At 29.5% G+C, this 26579-nt stretch overlaps 1 protein-coding gene across 24 annotated transcripts in view; it reads right to left on the bottom strand.

Annotated features, from left to right (window-relative positions):
• Positions 1-879: 879 nt before the first annotated feature.
• Positions 880-26579, bottom strand: part of LOC145296919 (SH3 domain-containing kinase-binding protein 1-like) — a 452874-nt gene continuing 427174 nt past the window's right edge. For 16 of the 24 annotated variants that reach the window (XM_080143089.1, XM_080143108.1, XM_080143105.1 and 13 more), the window contains 5 exons: positions 25237-25352; positions 17007-17033; positions 10282-10479; positions 2624-2750; positions 880-1677 (listed from right to left, as the gene is read on the bottom strand). In XM_080143089.1, coding sequence (XP_079999215.1) covers positions 1409-1677; positions 2624-2750; positions 10282-10479; positions 17007-17033; positions 25237-25352 — 737 coding nt within the window. In that variant the 3' untranslated portion in view covers positions 880-1408. The remainder of the gene's footprint in view (positions 1678-2623; positions 2751-10281; positions 10480-17006; positions 17034-25236; positions 25353-26579) is intronic. The other 8 variants (XM_080143107.1, XM_080143091.1, XM_080143109.1 and 5 more) reach the window with 1 other exon arrangement.

Genomic DNA, 26579 nt, shown 5'->3' on the forward strand with positions numbered 1-26579 from the left:
GTAGAAATAAACTTCAATCAATGCTTGATGGTTCCACCAACTTTCGTTCATAAATATCTAACAGATTTTGTTTTATTGCTATTCAATTATATGCGAGAGGAAACTTTGGTGATTGTCTCATCAGTAGGTAATGCGATCTTGGACAGACTTCACACTCACCGGATCATAACCTGCCCTCGCAAACATTTTTTTTTTTTTTTTATAAGGTTGTCTAAAAGATAATGTCTATCAAAACAATCCGCAAACTATTCCTGAACTAAAAATGGCACTGACAGCCAAAATCCTGGCAGTGCCAAGAGAGAAGCACGTTAAGAGTTATCGACAATTTTACACTTCTTATGAATGGTGATAAAAAAAAACAGACTGTTGGACATTTCTGACTGAAACTTGGTGGACAAGTCAAACATGGACTGAAGTTTATTTGTACCAAATACGGTTGGATTGCAAAAAGGATTGTGAATTTTATTAACAATTCTATCAGTCGCATTTTTAGAGATCAACATATATATACATATATATATATATATAGATGGATAGGATAAATTCCAAATTATTACTCAGTGATAAAGTTGTTATATATCCAATCCAAAAGTACTCACGAGTAAAATTGTTATTAATAGAGCAGGTTATTATTAGGTTTACATTAACAAGTTTTAAGATTTTGAGCCAACAATATCTTGGAAGGTTTGACGAGACCATTGTGTCAGAACCTTGGCATGCTGATGATCTGTGCCAGAACCTTGGCATGCAAATGTAATCCAAATAACATATGAACATATATTTACTAAACGTTTGTTTATCCTTTGGAAAGTTAAACTGACATGATGTTAAAAAAAAAAAGAAAAAAAAAAAGGGATCAAAGTTAAAACCATGATTGAAGATAGGTGTAAGATTAAAAATGAATCTTGATCAATGAAGAGGGTGGGATAGGGGGGATCATGTGGTGGAATTTTTTTTTTTTTCTATTTTTATAATGGGAACAACTTACATTGTTCTATGACAAAAAGATGAATATTATTTGACTGATATTTCTTTTTCTTTTTTTGTTTTTTCATGACGATGAAAGACGAGGCAACAAAAATTTCACTTGGAAAAGAAAAAACAAAGGAAAACAAAAAAAATGTTTAGGGAGAAGGGCAGTAGAAGAAAAAAAAAACTCCTCTTGAAAAAAAAAAAAAAAAAAAAAAAAAAGAGGGGTCGGGGGTCACATCCCTTGACATCCACACACATTTACCCCCACCCCCATCACTCCTTAAAGCCCATCCCACCAATTTGATCAACCATCCGTTGCCGCCACTAAGTTTCTCCCCCCCCCATCTCTCTAGAGATGCTGCTGCTGCCAGTGCTGCTGCTGCTGCTTCTAAATCGTACGCATGTCGCCCCGCTGTGCTCAACAATTTATGGATCATCAAATGGTCGATTCGGACACAAGTTTTTTCATCCTATCAATTTCCACTTGCATGTTCAATCGCACCTTCTTCTCCTCATCCAACTCATCAATAATGTTTCTAACTTTGCGGTGTAGCGTGGTCTTCACAGACTCCAGGTCTTGGCGTAGTCGCTCGTTCTCTGCCTGTAGATCCTCAAATGATGACCTGGTCACCATGTTGGCCTTCATTTCTTTGATCTCTGCAAGCAACTCCTTTAGATCATCACTGCGTAAACCAATTCCAACATCTGAAATGAAATAAAATAAAAAAAAATCTCAATGTCGATCATTGTGGAAAGGACGAACATACTCACACCTTTGTAGTTGGGGAAGCTCAATGCCTTTGAAATAAATGGCAAAGAAAATCATTTTTAAGCGATTAAAGGGAATTCGTAGCCACAAAGAAAAAGAAGAAAAGATGGACCATCTCTACGACTACTACTGCCACTACTAGAAAGAGACATCACTATTAATTCAGCTAACTACTTACGAGCAAACAAAAAATACTCAGCAAGTTTCTGTCAATGAGGAGATTATCGTTTATCTGGTGGAATAAAAAATCCGCCCCCTTCCATCTCTTCAAATGTTACAAATGTTACAGCTTTACAATTATCCATGTTACAATGCCAACCTCAAGTTGTAACACGAACATTGAAAGCATTTATCTCCCTCCCATAGTGAGAAGATGTGATACAAGGGTCAGAAAGTGGGATTGAAGAACCAGTTCTGCAGAGAAGGAGCATTCTGGCTTGCAAAAAAATGCCGGCTCACCTGTTTGCCTGTGCAAAATTTCAAGAAAATCAAGGGCGCAGTTATTAAGAAAAGTGCAAACAAATGAACAGATAAACGGGAGTGAATTACTAAGCCCAATCCCTGCTTTGTTGGGAGATCAACAAAAGGTAAGAGATTCCATGTTGCGTTGAATAAATGTTCTGTGGGCGATAAACTAACCCCCTTCTCAAAGAGAGAGACAAAACCTGAGAGTGGGGGGGGGGGTACTCCTAGAACTGCAAGAACGAGCAAGATATCGCAGTTAATAGTGAAAAGGTCATTTTAAAAATTGCTTAAACTCTATTTATTTGGGTGATAAAAGGGAAGAATCCTATGAAATCAAGGACTCTATGATAAAGAAGCTAGCGGCCATTTCCAAAGCGAAAGCAGACGAGAAAAAAAAAAGCAGGGAAGAACAATTACCGCTTTGTGTTGGTAGATCTGACTTTTTGCCCAAAGATGGTGATCGAAGCTTTTGAGGATCTGCAACGGAGGAGACCGATGACGAGGATGATAAATAACCGACAGGTCTTTTTGCTTCCTCTTTGTTCTGCAAGTAAAAAAGATAAAAATGAAAAAGTTTGATAAAGAAATTGAAATATGTTAATGAACGTATATTCAAAACACATTGAAGCATTTCTTAGCACATGATATATTTTTTAGTAATCACAATATATTTTTTTATTACCCACATTATGATACATATTTTATTAATCACAATCACATTATGATATTTTTATTAATCACATATTTTATTAATCACATTATGATATATTTTTTATTAATCACATTATGATATATTTTTTATTAATCACATTATGATATATTTTTTATTAATCACATTATGATATATATTTTATTAAGCACATTATGATATATTTTTTATTAAGCACATTATGATATATTTTTTATTAATCACATTATGATATATTTTTTATTAATCACATTATGATATATATTTTATTAATCACATTATGATATATATTTTATTAATCACATTATGATATATTTTTTATTTATCACATTATGATATATATTTTATTAATCACATTATGATATATTTTTTATTAATCACATTATGATATATTTTTTATTAATCACATTATGATATATTTTTTATTAATCACATTATGATATATTTTTTATTAATCACATTATGATATATTTTTTTATTAATCACATTATGATATATATTTTATTAATCACATTATGATATATATTTTATTAATCACATTATGATATATATTTTATTAATCACATTATGATATATTTTTTATTAATCACATTATGATATATATTTTATTAATCACATTATGATATATTTTTTATTAATCACATTATGATATATTTTTTATTAATCACATTATGATATATTTTTTATTAATCACATTATGATATATTTTTTATTAATCACATTATGATATATTTTTTATTAATCACATTATGATATATTTTTTATTAATCACATTATGATATATTTTTTATTAATCACATTATGATATATATTTTATTAATCACATTATGACATATATTTTATTAATCACATTATGATATATATTTTATTAATCACATTATGATATATTTTTTATTAATCACATTATGATATATATTTTATTAATAACATTATGATATATTTTTTATTAATAACATTATGATATATATTTTATTAATAACATTATGATATATTTTTTATTAATAACATTTTGATATATATTTTATTAATCACATTTTGATATATATTTTATTAATCACATTATGATATATATTTTATTAATAACATTATGATATATATTTTATTAATAACATTATGATATATTTTTTATTAATCACATTATGATATATTTTTTATTAATAACATTTTGATATATATTTTATTAATCACATTTTGATATATATTTTATTAATAACATTATGATATATATTTTATTAATCACATTATGATATATATTTTATTAATCACATTATGATATATATTTTATTAATCACATTATGATATATATTTTATTAATCACATTTTGATATATATTTTATTAATCACATTATGATATATTTTTTATTAATCACATTATGATATATATTTTATTAAGCACATTATGATATATTTTTTATTAATCACATTATGATATATATTTTATTAATCACATTTTGATATATATTTTATTAATAACATTATGATATATATTTTATTAATAACATTATGATATATATTTTATTAATCACATTATGATATATATTTTATTAATCACATTATGATATATTTTTTATTAATCACATTATGATATATTTTTTATTAATAACATTTTGATATATATTTTATTAATCACATTTTGATATATATTTTATTAATAACATTATGATATATATTTTATTAATCACATTATGATATATTTTTTATTAATCACATTTTGATATATATTTTATTAATCACATTATGATATATATTTTATTAATCACATTATGATATATATTTTATTAATCACATTTTGATATATATTTTATTAATCACATTTTGATATATATTTTATTAATAACATTATGATATATATTTTATTAATCACATTATGATATATTTTTTATTAATCACATTTTGATATATATTTTATTAATAACATTATGATATATATTTTATTAATCACATTATGATATATATTTTATTAATCACATTTTGATATATATTTTATTAATCACATTTTGATATATATTTTATTAATCACATTATGATATATTTTTTATTAATAACATTATGATATATTTTTTATTAATAACATTTTGATATATATTTTATTAATCACATTTTGATATATATTTTATTAATCACATTATGATATATTTTTTATTAATCACATTATGATATATATTTTATTAATCACATTATGATATATTTTTTATTAATCACATTATGATATATTTTTTATTAATAACATTATGATATATATTTTATTAATAACATTATGATATATATTTTATTAATAACATTATGATATATATTTTATTAATAACATTATGATATATATTTTATTAATAACATTATGATATATATTTTATTAATCACATTATGATATATTTTTTATTAATCACATTATGATATATATTTTATTAATCACATTATGATATATTTTTTATTAATCACATTATGATATATTTTTTATTAATAACATTATGATATATATTTTATTAATAAAATTATGATATATATTTTATTAATAACATTATGATATATATTTTATTAATCACATTATGATATATTTTTTATTAATCACATTATGATATATATTTTATTAATCACATTATGATATATTTTTTATTAAGCACATTATGATATATTTTTTATTAATCACATTATGATATATTTTTTATTAATCACATTATGATATATTTTATTAATCACATTATGATATATATTTTATTAATCACATTATGATATATATTTTATTAATCACATTTTGATATATATTTTATTAATCACATTATGATATATTTTTTATTAATCACATTATGATATATATTTTATTAATCACATTATGATATATTTTTTATTAATCACATTTTGATATATATTTTATTAATAACATTATGATATATTTTTTATTAATAACATTATGATATATTTTTTATTAATAACATTTTGGTATATATTTTATTAATAACATTATGATATATATTTTATTAATCACATTATGATATATATTTTATTAATAACATTATGATATATTTTTTATTAATAACATTATGATATATATTTTATTAATCACATTATGATATATATTTTATTAATAACATTATGATATATTTTTTATTAATAACATTTTGATATATATTTTATTAATAACATTATGATATATTTTTTATTAATAACATTATGATATATATTTTATTAATCACATTATGATATATATTTTATTAATAACATTATGATATATATTTTATTAATAACATTATGATATATATTTTATTAATCACATTATGATATATTTTTTATTAATCACATTATGATATATATTTTATTAATCACATTATGATATATTTTTTATTAATAACATTATGATATATATTTTATTAATCACATTGTGATATATATTTTATTAATCACATTATGATATATTTTTTATTAATAACATTATGATATATATTTTATTAATCACATTATGATATATTTTTTATTAATCACATTTTGATATATTTTTTATTAATCACATTATGATATATTTTTTATTAATCACATTATGATATATTTTTTATTAATCACATTATGATATATTTTATTAATCACATTATGATATATATTTTATTAATCACATTATGATATATTTTTTATTAATAACATTATGATATATATTTTATTAATCACATTATGATATATTTTTTATTAATCACATTTTGATATATTTTTTATTAATCACATTATGATATATATTTTATTAATAACATTATGATATATTTTTTATTAATAACATTATGATATATATTTTATTAATCACATTATGATATATATTTTATTAATCACATTATGATATATTTTTTATTAATCACATTATGATATATTTTTTATTAATCACATTATGATATATTTTTTATTAATCACATTATGATATATTTTTTATTAATCACATTATGATATATTTTTTATTAAGCACATTATGATATATTTTTTATTAATCACATTATGATATATTTTTTATTAATCACATTATGATATATTTTATTAATCACATTATGATATATATTTTATTAATCACATTATGATATATATTTTATTAATCACATTTTGATATATATTTTATTAATCACATTATGATATATTTTTTATTAATCACATTATGATATATATTTTATTAATCACATTATGATATATTTTTTATTAATCACATTATGATATATTTTTTATTAATCACATTATGATATATTTTTTATTAATCACATTATGATATATTTTTTATTAATCACATTATGATATATTTTATTAATCACATTATGATATATATTTTATTAATCACATTATGATATATATTTTATTAATCACATTTTGATATATATTTTATTAATCACATTATGATATATTTTTTATTAATCACATTATGATATATATTTTATTAATCACATTATGATATATTTTTTATTAATCACATTATGATATATTTTTTATTAAGCACATTATGATATATTTTTTATTAATCACATTATGATATATTTTTTATTAATCACATTATGATATATTTTATTAATCACATTATGATATATATTTTATTAATCACATTATGATATATTTTTTATTAATCACATTTTGATATATATTTTATTAATCACATTATGATATATATTTTATTAATAACATTATGATATATATTTTATTAATCACATTATGATATATTTTTTATTAATCACATTATGATATATTTTTTATTAATAACATGATATATATTTTATTAATCACATTATGATATATTTTTTATTAATCACATTATGATATATATTTTATTAATCACATTTTGATATATTTTTTATTAATAACATTATGATATATTTTATTAATCACATTATGATATATTTTTTATTAATCACATTATGATATATTTTATTAATAACATTATGATATATTTTATTAATAACATTATGATATATTTTATTAATAACATTATGATATATATTTTATTAATCACATTATGATATATATTTTATTAATAACATTATGATATATTTTATTAATCACATTATGATATATATTTTATTAATCACATTATGATATATTTTTTATTAATAACATTATGATATATTTTATTAATCACATTATGATATATTTTATTAATCACATTATGATATATTTTATTAATCATATTATGATATAACTTAATTTCCATTATGATATATATTCTATTAATCACATTATCATATTTTAATAATCATATGATATATTCTATTAATCATTTTTATTTATTTATATGTGAACTATTATCCTCGTCTTCTAAATTTGTTGTTCTACGATTTTTTGGCCAACTATTCCTCTGGCCTTCATCAGGTGATTAACTGAAACGGGATAGGAATGCTGAATCTTCAGTAATTATTGCCTTCCATAGTTGTTGTCATTTCACCACGATTTTGGCCATTTAATCCTCTGGCTGCTAAGTTTATATAACTTTCATTCGTATAAATACAGCACTCAACAAAACTACTACAAAGGGAGATAAGGAGATAACATTCTTAAACGTCTGCTGAATTATTCCCCTTGGATTGAACTTTCAATTTAAATAAATGATATAATGAATTGATCCTTGATAAATCCTCGAGTGTCTGCAGCTTATCTGTACAGCGTTTGTCATCAGGGCAACCTGACATGAGAATATTTCCTAACCATAAGTCAACCCTGACCAAATATTCAAATAACATAGTAATCGAAGCTCAAATAAGGTCGACTGATATGGACTGACTCATACAAGGAATGCTGCACCCTTTCCAAGTGATTTTACCTTAAATAAAAGCACTTAGCTGGATACTCCACCAGATCAGATAAATTCTTGTCCTGGTAAAGCCAAGAGACTAAATGAAAGATATATACAATAAGATATATAGTAACTGGACATTTGTGGGAAAATAAAATTAAAGCTGCTTTGTCGTTATTTTCATGGAAGGTGTTCGACTGAGCTTCAAATCTATGGTCCCCCCTCGCCAAACTTTCACAAGAAACACTAGACTAGCTGAAAACATTATCAATAATTTTCCCCACTCTTTATCTGTGCCTAGGCCTAAACATGGATTTCATGATCAAGGCTTCTTTCTTAGAACTGCACGCCTGTGGAATTGTCTCCCGTTTTCCTGCTTTCCAGCTGTCTATAATATGGTTGTCTTCAAGTCCATCGTGAACAAGTTTCTGATGAGCCGTTCCAAATAAGTTAACAAATTTACCGAACTTCCATTACTATCAATTACTATATTGTCCTTTTGACTACTCTACACTCTTTAACCCTTATCCTTGAGTGGCCTATCGGCCTTGATAAGTGGTGACGCCTATGTAAAAAAAAAAAAAAAAAAAAAAAAAAGTTCTTACAAGTTCAAGAGGTAACAGAACTTTAATAGAATATTTAAATATCTATGCGTTGTGCTGTGTATTGTAGTTATATAACTGCGTCTACATTGTTTGTGTACGTGTGCCTCTTTGTGCATGCTATTCTTTCATGGGTGTGGGGGTGTTTGTGACGGCCTCTTTTAAATCGTCTAGTGGACACTTTTTTTTTAGTTCTCTCTATCACACGTGTGTACACGTCGTTTCAAGTATTTATGCAGTTTATGTACACATTTACACATTTGGCATGCACATGCACAATCGAGTGTTCTTGGACCTTTATAGTTGTGTTCTAAGCATATGCATGAGATGCATTTATATATATATGCATTTGCGTTAAGGCATACCATATTTCTTTTCACAAATAAATATTGTTCATTATGTTATTGTCATTTTAATACGTCCTGCAACATAGTATTCCAAATAGTCCCTTATGTTACCTCTGCCTTGTTTAGGGTGAAAAAACAAAAAAAAAAAAAACAAACAAAAAAAAAACAGAAAAGAAATAAAGTTTTTGGACGTTTCTATATTATACAAATGTTAAAAAAAAAAAAAATTTCAAGTAAAACAAATGGTACCTATGTAATTGCCATATCACAAATAGTAGCATATCCAAAAATTACAGAAAACGATAAACTAGAAAAGTGATTATTAATAGAAAGACTTTTCGATAAAGTTTATATGGGGAATAAATTTTGTCCAACATTTTGAATTACGTTCATCACGTGACGTAAGCGGCAGAACTTAATTATCTCCCCTGTCAGTTAGTTTCTTTTAGTAAGCGAAATATAGCACTTTCGCTAGATTGCACAATTTTCTTTATTCAATAATAATTATTTTTCCATCCTATCGTTTTTCGTGATTTTTGGATATGTTACTATTTGAGACCTGACAATTACGTAGGTACCATTTGTTTCTTTTGAAATTCAATATTTTTTCGTTTGTATAATATAGAAGCGCCAGTTTTCTTTTCTTATTTTTTTAATTATATGAACAAACAAATTTTTTTGTACGAGAAATCCCTTACCTCTTCCTTCTTGTAATTCTTTGATGAGTGAATACCAGGAGGCGGAGGTGGGGTGGTTGGCATCGACAAAGACTTTCGGTCATCTTTTGCACTTTTCTTTTCTTCCTTCATCGAAACAGCAGTAAGAGCAGCAGATTTCTTCTCGCCTCGAAATGTTTCTTTCTCTTTTGACTCTTTTAATTCATTCTTCTCTTCTTCCTGAAAATTTTAACGAAAAAAATAAATAAATAAAAATCAGCAAAATTAGACAACGTTATTTATTGTCAACTAAAAATTTCATGTATTTTTTTGTTTATTTTTGTCGTCTTCATGAAAAGAAGAACAACTAGATTTACATTTTTTTCTTTTTTTTTTAAACTTTAGAATAATTGATTGTTAGCAATTTTGAATCATGATATTTTTTAAAGAAACACATTTTCTTTGGAATCTGATCTGAAAAGAACAAACAAGGAAATTTCAGACTTCCTCTTAGAGAATACTAGGTGGTTGACTACTTCTTTATTTAATATGGATTCCAGCAACTTACTCATGACACAGGAGACTTATTGGTCTGTACTGAGAGGGAGATGACTTATCACCTGAATTCTTAAATTCAGGACATACTGATGAGGTTTTCCAGGGTGTTGGGAAGCACTTCTTAAGGCGACGCTTAAACATTTTTGTAGGTATGAGGGTAAGTTCTGCTGGAAGCTTTTTCAACACTATAATTGGAATGCCGTCAGGGCCAGTTGCTTTACTGGAATCAAGGTTCTTGATTAGCTTGGTGACCTCACGCACAGATATTTGTATGTTGCATAGCATGTTGTCTGTTATAGGAAGAAATACGGGGAGTTGATGGCTTTTGTCGCAGAGGGTAGAATTAGCTGCAAAGTTCTTGGCAAATAGTTTGGCTTTGTCTGATGCTGACGAGATGACCTCAGATCCATTGATGATGGTTGGGATAGACCACACGCTTTTGTTCAGAATCCTGTTTGCTATTTGCCAAAACTGGTGGGAACCAAGCCGCTGCTCAGCTACTTTGGATTTAATGGACTGAGCATATAGCTCTCTTGCATTTTTTATTACTCTTTTACAGTGGTTGCTGGCAGTCCTGAAAGCAGCTTTAGTCTCAGTACATCTATTATGTTACATTGAATAAAAACAAAAAATATATCCAATTTGGTAGAAAAGTAACTTATCTTGCCTTTGATAACATTTATTTGTTATATATTTGTTTTTTTGACAACTTTTTCGAATCTATGTGTACAGTAATACAAACCCAGAAATTCTTTACTTATTTATCATTCTCATGCATGTATTGATTTGCTGTGACAATGCCATTTGGGTTCAGCTGACTTCGCCAGTCTACACCACATCTCAAACTATGCTGGCACATGCATAGCAGTGCTGAGCAAGATGGCATGAGATGTTTAATTGTAATTCTACCATTGAACTCTGGTAACACCCATGGACCTCATAGCTAAAGAAAGTGTTTGTTTTGTTTTTTTAATGGAAATTGCTTCAGACAAGGCATGAAGTCACTTGATGTAAGGAGCTAAAAAAATAAAAAAATATAATACTTTAAGGTTAAAAACTTGCCAATGATAAATCTATGCTTCCGTTCAGTCTCAAAAGACAAAGGATATCTCCTGTATCGCGTGTAATTGTGTGACAAAGGTTGTGCAATCCTCAACCACACTTCTCCTGAATCGGCACTACTTGAGTCCAGTGGCAAGGAGAAGTTCGAGATGTCAAGATGACTAGAAACAATGCCGAGATAAGCAGAGAGCACATGCAGCACCTGAAAATCCAAAATGGTCACCCATTTGGTACTAGCCAGGCTCATCGTTGCTTAACTTTGGTGATCTGACGGGAACCTGTCTGTCAAACGTGAATATGCCGTATGTATATATACAAATGATAAATATTAGATGGAAAAGATTCTGACTCTGAATTCCAAGTACTTTAATGAAATGTGCTCTGATGAACTCATAGCACTTGTGCCCCCCTTGAAATACATACTCATGGCAGCAAAATCCCACCCCTTTGCTGTGGAGGTTCCTAGATGCCAGAAAACTTTCTTCTCAAATAGTTTCTTCTCTCAGATTGACAGACTTTGTAATTCTTTCTCTCTCTTTCCTGCTTTCCTAATTGTACTAACCTACTGAAGTTTAAGTCTAATATAAACAGACATCTCACTGCTCAACTCCCCAGAGTCCCCTGTTAGACATAATCCCAAAAAGTAACCGCTTAAGTTCTAAGTAACAATAAGCCTTTTTTTGAAGTGAAAAAAAATAGTCCTCCTTGAAATGGTAAATATTTAATCACAGAAATACCACAGATTCATGGAAAAAACAAAAAAAATAAAATTAAAAATATACTATCATCAGAGGTTAAAAAAAACAAAAAAACAAAAAAAATTAAAATTAAAAATATACAATCATCGGAGGTCTTTACTTAGCTGCAATACCTGAAAAGAAACAGTGTTAGAACGAGACACATTGGCAGGACTTCTGAAGAGGGAAGTTATTTGAAATAAACCAAATAAGCACCAGACACCAAAATTAAGAAAAGGAGAACTAAAAGAAGGGTTGGGTGAGATATCAAATACTTGGAAGGAGTTAAAAAGATATAAAAATAAAATGCATTAAGAATTAATAAAATATCCTCCACCCTATAATAAAGACCAATTTATGTTTATGTGTGCGCGCAAATATATATATATATATATATATATATATATATATATATATATACAGGGTGACCCCCCCCCCCAAAAAAAAAAACAAAAGCTAAATGGAGGCCATCTAGAACATATGCTGTAGAACGGAGAAAAAAGGCCAAAGACCCTAGTGTTTTGATGTGATGTTTTGAATAAAATAAACTAGTTATGATCAAAGTTTCATTTCATTCAGACAAAACATTAAGAAACAGGGCCTAATTAGAGTTGGGGCCCCGTTTTTTTTGGTCACTATTATATATGTGTATATATATATATATATATATATATATATAATAAATGACAGAAGACTATATTCCAAAATTCATGATGTTGACCATCTTATAACTTATTCCTTTAATTCAATTGACATTTATAATTCTTGACAGTATCTGTTTCATAGTACAAAATCAATCACTTAATTATTATATTAATTAGTGAATCTAATATGCCCTTAACTCATCAGAAGAAATAGCACAAATCAATCTGTCAAAAGGAAATAAAGTGTGAATAGACATGATTAAAATCCGAAAATTGGAAGAGAAGCTGCAAATACCTTATAATATGTTTCAATTACGCCATTTTGAATTTTTAACAAAATGAATTTTGGAATATAGTTTTTTTTTGTCATTTATTCACTATATTGCTCTGTAATTACATTGAGCTTCTTAAATAAGGATTAGTATATATTATAAGAAAATATATATATATATATATATATATAAGTTAATATTTGTTGTTGGCATTTTTTAGCGATATTAACAACTCTGAAACGCTGTTATTTTTTTTTTTTTTTATTCACTACCTTAGCGGTTTTTAGGAGCTGTAAGCTTTTATTGTTATTCATATATCTATGTGAATGGATTGCCCTTATTTATTTGTGTCCATAGGTATACTTCTATGCATGTAAAATAATATTTAATATATATATATATATATATATATACATATATAGTATTCACAATGTGAGAGATATAATTATTTCCACAATCAAAACATCATCGCAGCTCACACGAATCATGACAGCCAACAAACTGGAAGTCCAAGACTCAAGTTTTGCCCTCATCAGTTAATCACATCCAAACTCTGGATTTGAAACCAGAGTTTCTTGGATGCGAAGCAAGTACTCTGCAACTTAAGCAACTGCCAATATATAGTTTTATGATCTCTGATTAGAGATGGGAAAAATCAAGTTTAATTTATTGAGTGGTTGCTCAAGTGGCAGAGTACTTGCTTTGCATGCAAAAGACTTAGGTTTTGAATCCTGAGTTCGGATGTGTTCAACGGATGAGCTCAAATGAATGTAAAACTCGTCTTGGCCTTCTGGCTTGTTGGCAATCATGGCTCGTGTGAGCTTCAACGTTGTTTGACTGTGGAAATAGAATATCTGTCTGCGTTAAGAGTTTAGTAAAAAATAAAAAAAATGTTAACGCAAGGGAGGAAGCAAATATCAATTTGACAATCCCTCTCACTTCTAATTTTTTGTTTTAAAATATGCAAAGAAATGGTTTGCAGTGATTTTAAATGGTACCTTTTTTTTTTTATCGTAAATTGAATTCTTGAAATCATAAATATATATTAGGTACAATAATAATATTCAATAAGGAATCGGCTCTGTAATAAGACGAAATCTGCATGAATTAAAATATATTTAAGTGTATTTTACGATCTGGAAAGCCACCCCCTTTCCCCTGCTAGTGAGTAATAAAAACCAACTGTAATAATTGGGGGGGGGGGTTTAAAGATTATTCATTTATTTTTTTGCTAAAACAACTCTTTAATCCTATGCTGCATAAACAATTTACTAAAATTATATTTCAAATAAAACTAAAACTATACTACAACAGTTAAGAAACTCAAAATTCTGACATGGCAAGCCTCAAACTAAAGCATGTGCACTCATTTTTCTATCTTGTTGACCTATTTAGAACATGTCAACATGAGTATCGATAGGAAAAGGTTGAGAACCACTTTTCTGAAATATTAAGCAATATAAGTAAAGATCTAGACAAAGACTATGACCCCCTCTCATCCCTCAATGGTATATCATATACCCCATCAAAAAAAAAAAAAAAAAAAAAAAAAAAAAGAAAAGAATGAATACATCCTTTAATAACATACCCTCCTAGAACCGCCCCCCCCCTCCCCGAAAAAAAATGACTACATCCTTCTCTAAAATATGAAATTATTTGAAAAGGGGGGAAAAAAATATAAAAATGTTTGGAAAAATTTGTCGATAGGAAAAGCAGAATCCATTGTACAAGATGAGCCCTCTAAAATGTCACCCACTAATGCTAGTATTGTTAATAAAATTTACAATTCAACCATATTTGGTATATATAAACTTTGGCCTATGCCTGACTTGTCATTCAATAACATCTCTACTATTATATAAAGGTCACTTTGTGTGTGTGTGTGTGTGTGTGTACGAGTTCCTTCCTCATAAGTTCCGAAACGACTGAGCCTATCTTTTGCAAATTCCACACAAAGGTAATTTATATGTCTGGCAATGTTCTTAGATATGTTTTGTAAAGAAATTCATCCGATAAGTATCGAAAATCGGAAAAAAATCCGATCTTAAAAATAGTCTTTCTTTCTTATAGATAAAGAAGAATTTTTACAGGGGAAATATTTTACGTTACACCAGCCAAGGGCGATAATTAAATCTCAGAAAATTATTTCTTCTTAAAAAAAAAACAAAAAAAAACAGATTTATTGCCACTTAGAGATATAGCTCAATGGTAGAGCATTCAACTACAGACCGAATGATCCTCACCATTTTATTTTAATTTTTTCTTATTAATGAGTTCAATTTACGATAAAAAAGAGGTACCATTTAAAATTGCCGCAACTCATTTCTTTGCTAGCATATTTTAAAACTAAACATTAATCAGAAGTAACTTTTCCAGGGCATTCATCGTCAAGCCTAAATATAAGTTGATGTAATATTGCAAACAAACACAGACGGAATTTGATGAACGACATCACTTTTTATATTTTTTTGCAAATTAGTCCACCAGGCAAATTATTCCTTGTAATATGTAATATTCAATAGGGGATTGATACATACGCAATCTGCATAAATTAAAATATCATATTTAAGTGTATTGTACGACCGGGCAATACCGGGTGTCAATGCTAGTTCAATAATATACTCTAAATGAATTCATTAAGCAATTTTGGGCAGACGAAAAGTTGTCGTGATGATAACAGTGATCCCAACTCCCCACATTTCGAACAATTTATGATGATGATTGCACAAATTGAATATTGTTGCTGTTGCATATTAAGAACAAGGTTACTCATGAATGTTTGGTATGAACGGACTAACAACGGGGGGGGGGGTCTATATTACCACGCTGAAATAACATTTAGAAAAAAGCTGTTCTTAACATGAGGAGGAGAGAGTATTTTTGTAACTATTCTGTACCTTTCACCTAACAATTTAAAAAACAAAAGTATTGTAAAAATTTAATTTAACTTGAAAATGCTACCAAAAAAAAAAAAAAAAAAAATTTGAACAGGTTTCTGAGTGTTTTTAACAGCACTCAGCAGCAATATCAAGTGTCGGTCGACTGTGAGTGGACATTTACGAGAAATTTGGTCCGTAATATGCACATTTACCGACTTCCAGTTTGTACGATGCATTAGCACCTAATTTGTTGGAGTTGTTGCAGGGGACACGTTAATCATCAATAGGTGTGATCCTGAATAGATTAAAGTCTCAAGATTTTTATCTCAAAGCAATTCACAGACTATTCTTGAATCACAGCCAAAATCAGTACAGTGCCAAGAAAGGAGCGAGTCAGAGTTATTGACAATATTGCAAGTCATATTTAACTAGGCTTATCATTGAACTACATTAGAATAAAACTGTTGGTCACAACTAATTGAAACTTGGACAAGTCAGGCATATAGATTGAGGTTTATTTGTACCAAATATAGTTTAATTCTGGGTAGTATTTGAATCATCATTAAAATGATTAAAAAGAAATGTTATTAAAACGGAGATAAAAATCATATTTACAATTAATACAGGTTTGAATTTCTCTACCTAAAAAACAAAAAAACATGCAATTTTATGGTTTTCATTTTTTTTTTCAAGGATCCAGAAAATAATTAAAAAAATTGGCATTAATTTTTTTTTTCAAAATCATCACACCCTGTTTAAAAAAAAAAAAAAAAAAAAAAAAAGATGGAAAACAATTTTGTTTCTGAATTTTTGAGATGAAGATTGATTGTTCATATTATTTGGATTCTTCAGAAATTCTTCACAAAATCTTTGGTTGATGTAACCTCCGACCTTCATGTAATTCAACAGAAAAATTCCAGAGTTCAATAAGATAAACCTGATGGAGGTTGCTTTGCATCAATCGAAATGCGAAAATAACAATCAAGATGAGAACAGTAGTCCAAATAACTATAATTTATCAATCCTTATCTAAAATCTGAAGAATCAAAATAATATAAGTAAAACAATTTGATACTTGTGCAGAATTTGAACGAGCCGTAACTAACTGGCCGCTTGGCTTTGCTCAGAACATGACGTCAACTGCCAGCTTTCGCCAAGCATTGCCGATTATCAAATTGTAACAACACTACTCAAGGAAAACACTGAAGAAAACATTCAAATATAATAAAATCCCCAGGAAATAAATAAAAAATAAAAAAGCAACTACATACCATAATAATTTCTGTTTCATTATTTATTTTTAAGTGGAAAAAAAAAAAAAATAAATAAACAAGTAAATTATATTCTCTTTTTTTTTTTTGACAATTTTTTTTTTTTTTGTCAAACGAAATTGGATGAAATTAATAAGCACCTAATTTTTTTTTTTTTTTGTCAAACGAAATTGGATGAAATTAATAAGCACCTAATTTTTTTTTTTTTTTTGTCAAACGAAATTGGATGAAATTAATAAGCACCTAATTTTTTTTTTTTTTTGTCAAACGAAATTGGATGAAATTAATAAGCACCTAATTTTTTTTTTTTTTTGTCAAACGAAATTGGATGAAATTAATAAGCACCTAATTTTTTTTTTTTTTTTGTCAAACGAAATTGGATGAAATTAATAAGCTACCTAATTTTTTGGTGTTTTTCATATATTTTGTCGCGTAGGAAGTTCTTCCAGTCTGCAGTAGTATGCCCAGATCCCACCTCACATTCTATCATGAGATTCTTCTGACTTGCCATCTTGTAGCTCCATAGGTGGATAAATTTTAGCACTGTTGAGATTTTCAATTTGGCCTGCTAGAAAAACGTGCCAGTCCTTATTGCCAGCATTTCATCTTGGTACACCTCTAGCCATTCATCCTCTTTTGGCGATGATGCACTTCTTACCACAAGATGCGCGATTTTTCTTTGCAGCGATTATTCATTTTGTTTGGCAATATTAAATGCCATATTCCAGCATCTGCAACTGTTGATCCAAGGTGGAGATATTCATCTAGTATAAAGTAGTTAGAAGTGCTCCTCCTTGGATTACCACCTTGTCGCGATGAAGGAGCTAGAGCATTTCAATGATCCCTAGAGCTATACTGGTGGGAGCAAAAGCTCCTGGCAGGGCCACCCTTGCCAGAAAGGTCGACGGATAGAAACCAGACAAAGAGTGATCCCTGGTCCTCCAGGTTTAAGGTTGAGCATAGGGCTGATGACCCTTTCTCGTAAAACAAGTATGTTACGGAAACGCCAACAGAGAACCCCTACTTCAGCATGTGTGTGTATGTGTGTGGGCGGGCCTCTGAGTCAAGTAAAACTCGTATGAATGCCTCCGAACATAAGCGAAAACCCAACAGGTCAAGACATACTTATCAAGAAATCATCTCACTAACGAGACGCCAAAAACTTTAACATTAAGAATCGAATTTTAAGGTAACCCCCCTCCTCGTACCCGCATATATCCCTCTTTCCCCTCCATATATCCCTATGCCCTCAGCCACACCAGAAATGAACTTCCCAGACCCTCCCCCACAAGGTCCTTAAACTCCAAAACTAAAACATTACCGACATACCAAGCACCCCCTCCCACCTTTCCCTTTGTTGCCTTCCTCTTTTTTCCGCTCTTCTCGCACCCCTCCCCTGGCATCATTCACTCTTTCATCCCATTATAGCGAACATTTCGAGTAAAACCAAGATCAGACTAGGACATTGGAATATAAGAACAATGTATGAAAGGAAGAGAGGAAGATCGAGAGCAACTTGGATAAGAACAGTGCAAAGGGAGAGGTGGAGGGGGTTTGTTGCTGCCCAACACACGACTGTGTGTAATGGTTGATGATGAAAATTGTTAGAACCAGCTGTTTGAGGGTACGTTGTTTACTTAAATTATTGATTTTTTTTTTTTGTTCTTTCAATATTTTTCCCCAAACATCGTCTGCTCCTTTGCCATGCATCGATTGGCTGATCGGCATCTTACATCCGATTACATTCAAACCTGAGCGCATGACGTCACGTTCCGAGCAACACCAAACAGCCAGTTACTTATGCCCAATTCAAATTCTGCAGCAGTACCGATAATTTGTTTAAAATTTTCTCTGGAAATATTTCTTCTCTTGTTAAAACCAGTTGATGTATCTATCTCCAGTGAAAAAAAAAATGTTATAATCATCAATTCATCATCATTAGTTTGATGGTCATTTTAATGTGTTACGGTTAGTTAAAATCTCTAAATCTACTTTGCTTTAATAAAAATTTACCAAGTAGAAATATTTCTTCTCTTAAAATCATACAACAATAAAAAAAATAACTGTAAATTAATAAATATATATATGAAATTCAGCCACTCTGATGAGTCGTAGATAACGAAACATGTGTCAGTGGATAATTGTATTGTAAAAACAATATATTTGAAATTGGTATATTTAGGCAGCATTTTTTTCACTCAAGCAGACATTATTAAATACAGCGATACTTTGTTTCATGATTCGTCTTCTTTTTTTTCTTTTTTTTTTTTTGATTTTTCATATAATCTTTTTAATATCAAAATCAAAAATATTAATACTAAACTTTATTCAGTATTAGGCTGATTTTGGTGTAGATATTTAAAATTGAATTGTCTCCCACTTATTTCATTATGACAGATGAAAACACCATGACTAGCTTAGTCCTAAAATTTGATTTTCTTAGTTGAAAAAAAAAAATTGATAAATTTACATAATTTTTTAGAATATAACACCTTCATTCTATGACTGATGACCATATACCATAAATTTTTTCTTGTATTTTTTTTTTTTTAAATAAGTGTCATTCTAAACAAGCACCCAAAAAACATTGCTTGTCTGAAAAGCTTGTTCACCACTGAACGCAACAATTGCAATGGTCATATCACTCTGTAGCTGTCAGAATCCAGAGGCACGAACCCTGACCTAACAAGTTGTGCTTCATCAACACCATCTACATTATCACCAAACAAATCAAGAACACTATCTACATTATCACCAAACAAATCAAGAACACCATCTACATTATCACCAAACAAATCAAGAACACTATCTACATTATCACCAAACAAATCAAGAACACCATCTACATTATCACCAAACAAATCAAGAACACTATCTACATTATCACCAAACAAATCAAGAACACTATCTACATTATCACCAAACAAATCAAGAACACTATCTACATTATCACCAAACAAATCAAGAACACCATCTACATTATCACCAAACAAATCAAGAACACTATCTACATTATCACCAAACAAATCAAGAACACCATCTACATTATCACCAAACAAATCAAGAACACTATCTACATTATCACCAAACAAATCAAGAACACCATCTACATTATCACCAAACAAATCAAGAACACTATCTACATTATCACCAAACAAATCAAGAACACCATCTACATTATCACCAAACAAATCAAGAACACCATCTACATTATCACCAAACAAATCAAGAACACCATCTACATTATCACCAAACAAATCAAGAACACTATCTACATTATCACCAAACAAATCAAGAACACTATCTACATTATCACCAAACAAATCAAGAACACCATCTACATTATCACCAAACAAATCAAGAACACTATCTACATTATCACCAAACAAATCAAGAACACCATCTACATTATCACCAAACAAATCAAGAACACTATCTACATTATCACCAAACAAATCAAGAACACTATCTACATTATCACCAAACAAATCAAGAACACCATCTACATTATCACCAAACAAATCAAGAACACCATCTACATTATCACCAAACAAATCAAGAACACTATCTACATTATCACCAAACAAATCAAGAACACCATCTACATTATCACCAAACAAATCAAGAACACTATCTACATTATCACCAAACAAATCAAGAACACTATCTACATTATCACCAAACAAATCAAGAACACTATCTACATTATCACCAAACAAATCAAGAACACCATCTACATTATCACCAAACAAATCAAGAACACTATCTACATTATCACCAAACAAATCAAAACAGGTTGGCCATGTTTTAATGAGACAACAATAACTCCTAACACATTAAAGCTAAGAATCTCAATTTATTCTGTATAGGGGGAAAAAAGACACTCTTTCGCATCAGAAGCAACAGCTCTATAGCTTGTTGGCAAAATACTCTGAATTCAGAAGAAAATGATGCAGATGATGTTGACAATGATGATGATATCACTCACAATGATAATGATGACCTTGAAGACCAAATTTATTGGAGAATTTACATCACTCAATAGCATGCTTCTTACATCTCTAATTGACAAAATGGTTTGCCATGTATTCTAAGTTTTTTTTTTTTTTTTTTTTAACAAACTCAATTCTCACAAGAAACAAATTTGATTGACCTTGGCAGAATGAGTGTACGTCAGTTGAGATATCAAAGATACATCAGTAAGCAAAGAATATTCTGTAACTACACTGATGGAAATTCCCAAGCAAACATTTAAAGTATTGGCTTTTGAAAACTGGTTGAAAATCCTGTTGATCGAATAATACTAAAATCCTGGAATTAACCAGCTGAATATCTACCAAAGACATTGTTTGATCAATAGCAGTGGACATTAGTGCACAATGTATCCAAAGTTTCACTCTTAATCGATGTTCTATGAGAAAAATTAATAAGTACTAATAAATACTCATAAAATAATATTGTGCTACATAGTTCAATATAAATAATAAAATCACATTGTAAGAGACAATCATTAATTTACTCATTCAGTATCTACTAAAGATATTAACAGTTTCGTCAATAGCAATGGAGATCAGTTTAATGATTTTAAAGCAACACAATTTTATCAGTGCACGATGCATCCAAGGTTTCACACTTTTAATCGATGTTGTAATGAAAGTTTGAAGTCTGATGACCATGGTGATATCACAGCTTTATCTGAAACCACTAACTACAGTCGCGTATTTACCAAAACTATTCTTGTTGAAATAGAAACAAGGTTTGAAGCTCTTGACTCGCAACATACGGAGCGACATCATCAAAGCAACAGGTCGTTATATAAAGAAACCTGAAAACTCCACAGCTGTTCCAGGACAAAAGGGAATATCAATGCAATATGATATTCGACATCCAAAGTATGTCCTTCTGAATTCCAAAGCGAATATTTTACAAATATTCAAAGATGCAAATCCTGGTTGTTCTTTCAGTGTTGGTGTAATGCGCATAAAATTTCCTCAAAATGCTGTATCAGTAAACGAAAAAGGGAGAGAAAAACTTGTCCATATAACAGATTTTCATTAAAATTGTTATTAAAATAATCAGTTTTTACTGTTCTGTGTGCTCATATTCATGTGTCGATCTATCCATCAGATCCATCTGGTTAATTAGTAACAAACTAGGACAACTAAAAGATAATTTATAAGGAAAGGTTGTTGGCTCCGTCGATCTCAAGAGATCATGAAATTCTGCGTCCTGATTCAGTCGAGGGTTGCAGCTGCACAGTTACTGCAGATGCAGCTTTTTTTTCTCTGAGCCTGGGCCGGGTCGAAGCTGGATCTGTCATCTCCTTTCTACAGGCCTGGTTCTCATGCAAACGTGTGGTTCTCCTCCTCTTGGATGTCTCAGCCACACACCGGATGGTGGTCCGCCAGCCTTCACGGTCTGAGGCAGCAATCTCAAGCTTTGAGGGGCTGAAACTGCCGGCCCTCAGGTCATGCTTGCAGGCATCCTTGTAGCGGAGGGGCGGTTGGCCTTGTGCCAGAGGCAAGCTCCCTAAACAAAAGGTCTTTAGGGATTCGTCCATCATCCATCCGGCTTACATGTCCCAGCCAGCGCAAACGTCCGGTCATGAAGATGGCATACATGCTGGGCATCCGCGCCTTGGCTAGGACATTTATGTGGGTGACACGGTCCTGCCAGGTCAGGCCAAGCAGTCTGAGGACGCAGCAAAGGTGGAAAACATTTAGCTTAGCTTTCTGGTAGGAGTAGAGGGTCCATGCTTCACTACTGTATAGGAGAGTGCACAGCACAACTGCCTGATAGACTCTCATCTTAGTGTTTACAGTCAGCATATCGTTTTCAGCAGTGACTCATGGACCATTTTGCAGTGGCATGCAAGGAATTTGGCCTAACCATCAGCCTAAAGAAAACTGAGATCATGTGTCAAGAAGCACACAATGCGCCAACCATCTCAATTGATGAACATACCCTTGCGGTGGTGGACAGGTTCACATACCTTGGTTCGACCATCTCTAGCAACCTCTCCCTCGATTCCGAGCTGAATACAAGGATCGTCAAAGCAGCAATGGACCACCTCACCAAGCGAGTGTGGGAAAACGATATGCTGACTGTAAACACCAAGATGAGAGTCTATCAGCCAGTTGTGCTGAGTGCTCTCCTATAAGAAAAGGTACCATCTAGCTAATTAGTTAAAACTAAGTCAACTAAAAGAAAGTTAATCCTAGTAAATTTTTTGAAAAACATTTTCTTCTAATCTGCTTTAGTTTTAAACTTTGTATTAACTAAAAACTTTATGAGCTGCAACATTATTGTTAAAAAATATCCAAAAAAAAAATTATATTTATCTCACAGAAGAGATGTTGCGAGTTTGTCTCTGATGTATCGTTATTTTCATGGAAAGTGTTCGACTGAGCTTCAATCTATGGTCCCCCCTCGCCAAACTTTCACAAGAAACACTCGTCTAGCTGTAAACACTATCAATAATTCCCCCCCACTCTTTATCTGTACCTAAACCTAAACGTAGATTCCATGAACAAAGCTTCTTTCTTAGAACTGCACGCCTGTGGAATTGTCTTCCGTTTTCCTGCTTTCCGGCTGACTACAATATGGTTGTCTTCAAGTCTAAAGTAAATAAGTTCTTGATGAGCCGTTCCATATAAGTTATCAAATTTACCAAATTTTCATTACTAATGATTACTATATTGTCCAATTTCTACTGTACACTCTTTAACCCTTATCCTTGAGTGGCCTCTGGGCCTTGATAATGTGGTGATGCCTTTGTAAAAAAAAAAAAAAAAACCAATGATAGAAAAAAATGAACAAACTTCTTTTAGATTGTTTGATATTTGTTTTTTTTAAAATAAAATTTAAGATTAGATTGAGTTTCGTATGTAAATTAGGTTGTGTTTGATTTCATGCATTTCAACCTTATTTTAAAGAGAATTTATGGAAAAACATACCATCGCAGCAAATCAGTTAAAACTAAGACAACTAAAAGAAACTCAGTTAAGACTCGTAAATTTGACCTTTCTTTTTTAAAAACATTTTCTTTTAATCTTCTTTAGTGACAAATAATTTGTTAATTCAGAGCCTGTAATGAGCTATTGCATTATTCTTTACTTGAAAAGCATTAATAAAGTGATGCACCAACAATGATAGGAAAAAGTGAACAGACTTCTTTCAAATTAATTTCTTTCAAATTGTTTGATATTTATTTAATAACTTATTTGGGAAGGTTAAACCTTGGTTTGTCAAAGTCTGTCAGTTCATTAAATCCAATTCTCTAATTTATAGTGGAATCTCTAAAACTAAATTTTTTTTACCATTTTTTTGCACTGAAAATAGTTTTGATGATTGCATGCCTAATTTGAACAATTCCTGAAAATGAACTAAAAAAAAAAAAAAAAAAAGTGGAAAGAAACATAGCTAAGAGGTCAGACCATGTCATAACTAAATTCACAACTATTTCTTTCTATTAAAAAAAACAACAAAAAAAAACAACAAAAAAAACGAGATACAAAAACAAAACAAAAAAAAAAATTTTACACAAAAATGAAAAGTTGAATCGCACAACTTACAGTATGCAAGAACACCTGGGATGGTGGACGCTTATTTGGCTGCTTCACGCGATTAGCCGTTAAATGGACAAGTTTCTCTGATGGAGGCAAATCCAAATTATCAAAATCAGGGAAAGCTGAAAGAGAAAAAAAAAGACAAAAAAAAAAAATAAAGTCAAGTATAAATTGGATTGACCTTTTGCCACAAAGATGACCAAAAATGTTTTAATCACAGACACAAATTTTGTCACTTACTTTAAATTTTCCATATTGTTCTGTTTGCCTTTTGTAATGAACGTTTCTTATTAATTTTTCTGGTAATGTAGTAATTTAATTTGCAGTACTCTTCAGTTATGAAGATCGAAAAATCATTGAATGATTATCATACCTGTTCGTAACAGTTCTGACTTGTTCCTTTTCAATATTGACTTTAAATATAATATTTATGTTTATTTATATAGCACAAATAAATGATAATTTTTTTCAATATTGCAAATAACTGGTTTTATTATTATTTTTATTATTGCTTTTCTTTCTAATAAATATGTTTATCTTTTGCACAATTGTTAAAATATATTGTCATTAAATAATTATTTACATTTTGTTTTTTACAAGGTTCCTTCAATAAGTTTCCAAACTTTTTTTTGGGGGGGGGGCTGACATTTAAAATTGTCGTAGACTCTTGAAAATTCAGTATGTTATTGCTACACATCTTATGAGATAACTAATCAATTTTTATGATTTCATGTTCAAATGAATAGCTACAGCAGGAATTGGAATACACCTTACTAAAGCCTGATTGTCACAGCTGGTGTATTTCAAAAATGCAAGCTGGACGTAAGGACACTTTAGAAGAACGATGTGCAATAAAATTCTACATTAAACTTAGAAAAAATGCTATAGAATCATATGAAATGCTACAGACTGATTTTGGAGCATCTTGCATGAATTGAACATCAGTTTTTTTGAGTGGCATAAGAGATTCAAGGAAGGCAGAGAGCTTGTAAGGGATGATGAGAGGTGTGGGAGGAATAAGGAAGTCAGAAAATTAGAGTTGATTGGCCAAATAAAGAATTTCATAGATAAGGACTGTCGTGTGTCTATAAAGACAACACGTGCACAGTTTGATGTCAGTGTGGGAACTGTACACACAATTATTCGCAAGGAACTGAAGATGCGGAAGATTTTCACAAAGTTTGTCGCAAGAGTGCTCCATCCTTGTTACAGACTATTTGATCAAGATAGAGAAAAATGTCTTGATGCCTCTTTCTCGAGTCCAGACCTTGCTCCTGTGATTTTTGCTATTCCCTAAGCTCAAGGAAAACCTTAGAGGCGGTTGTTATGAGACAATCGAGGAGATGAAA

This window comes from Euprymna scolopes, chromosome 17 (genome assembly GCF_053919585.1).
Source record: "Euprymna scolopes isolate OS-2025 chromosome 17, ASM5391958v1, whole genome shotgun sequence".
NCBI lineage: Eukaryota > Metazoa > Mollusca > Cephalopoda > Sepiida > Sepiolidae > Euprymna > Euprymna scolopes.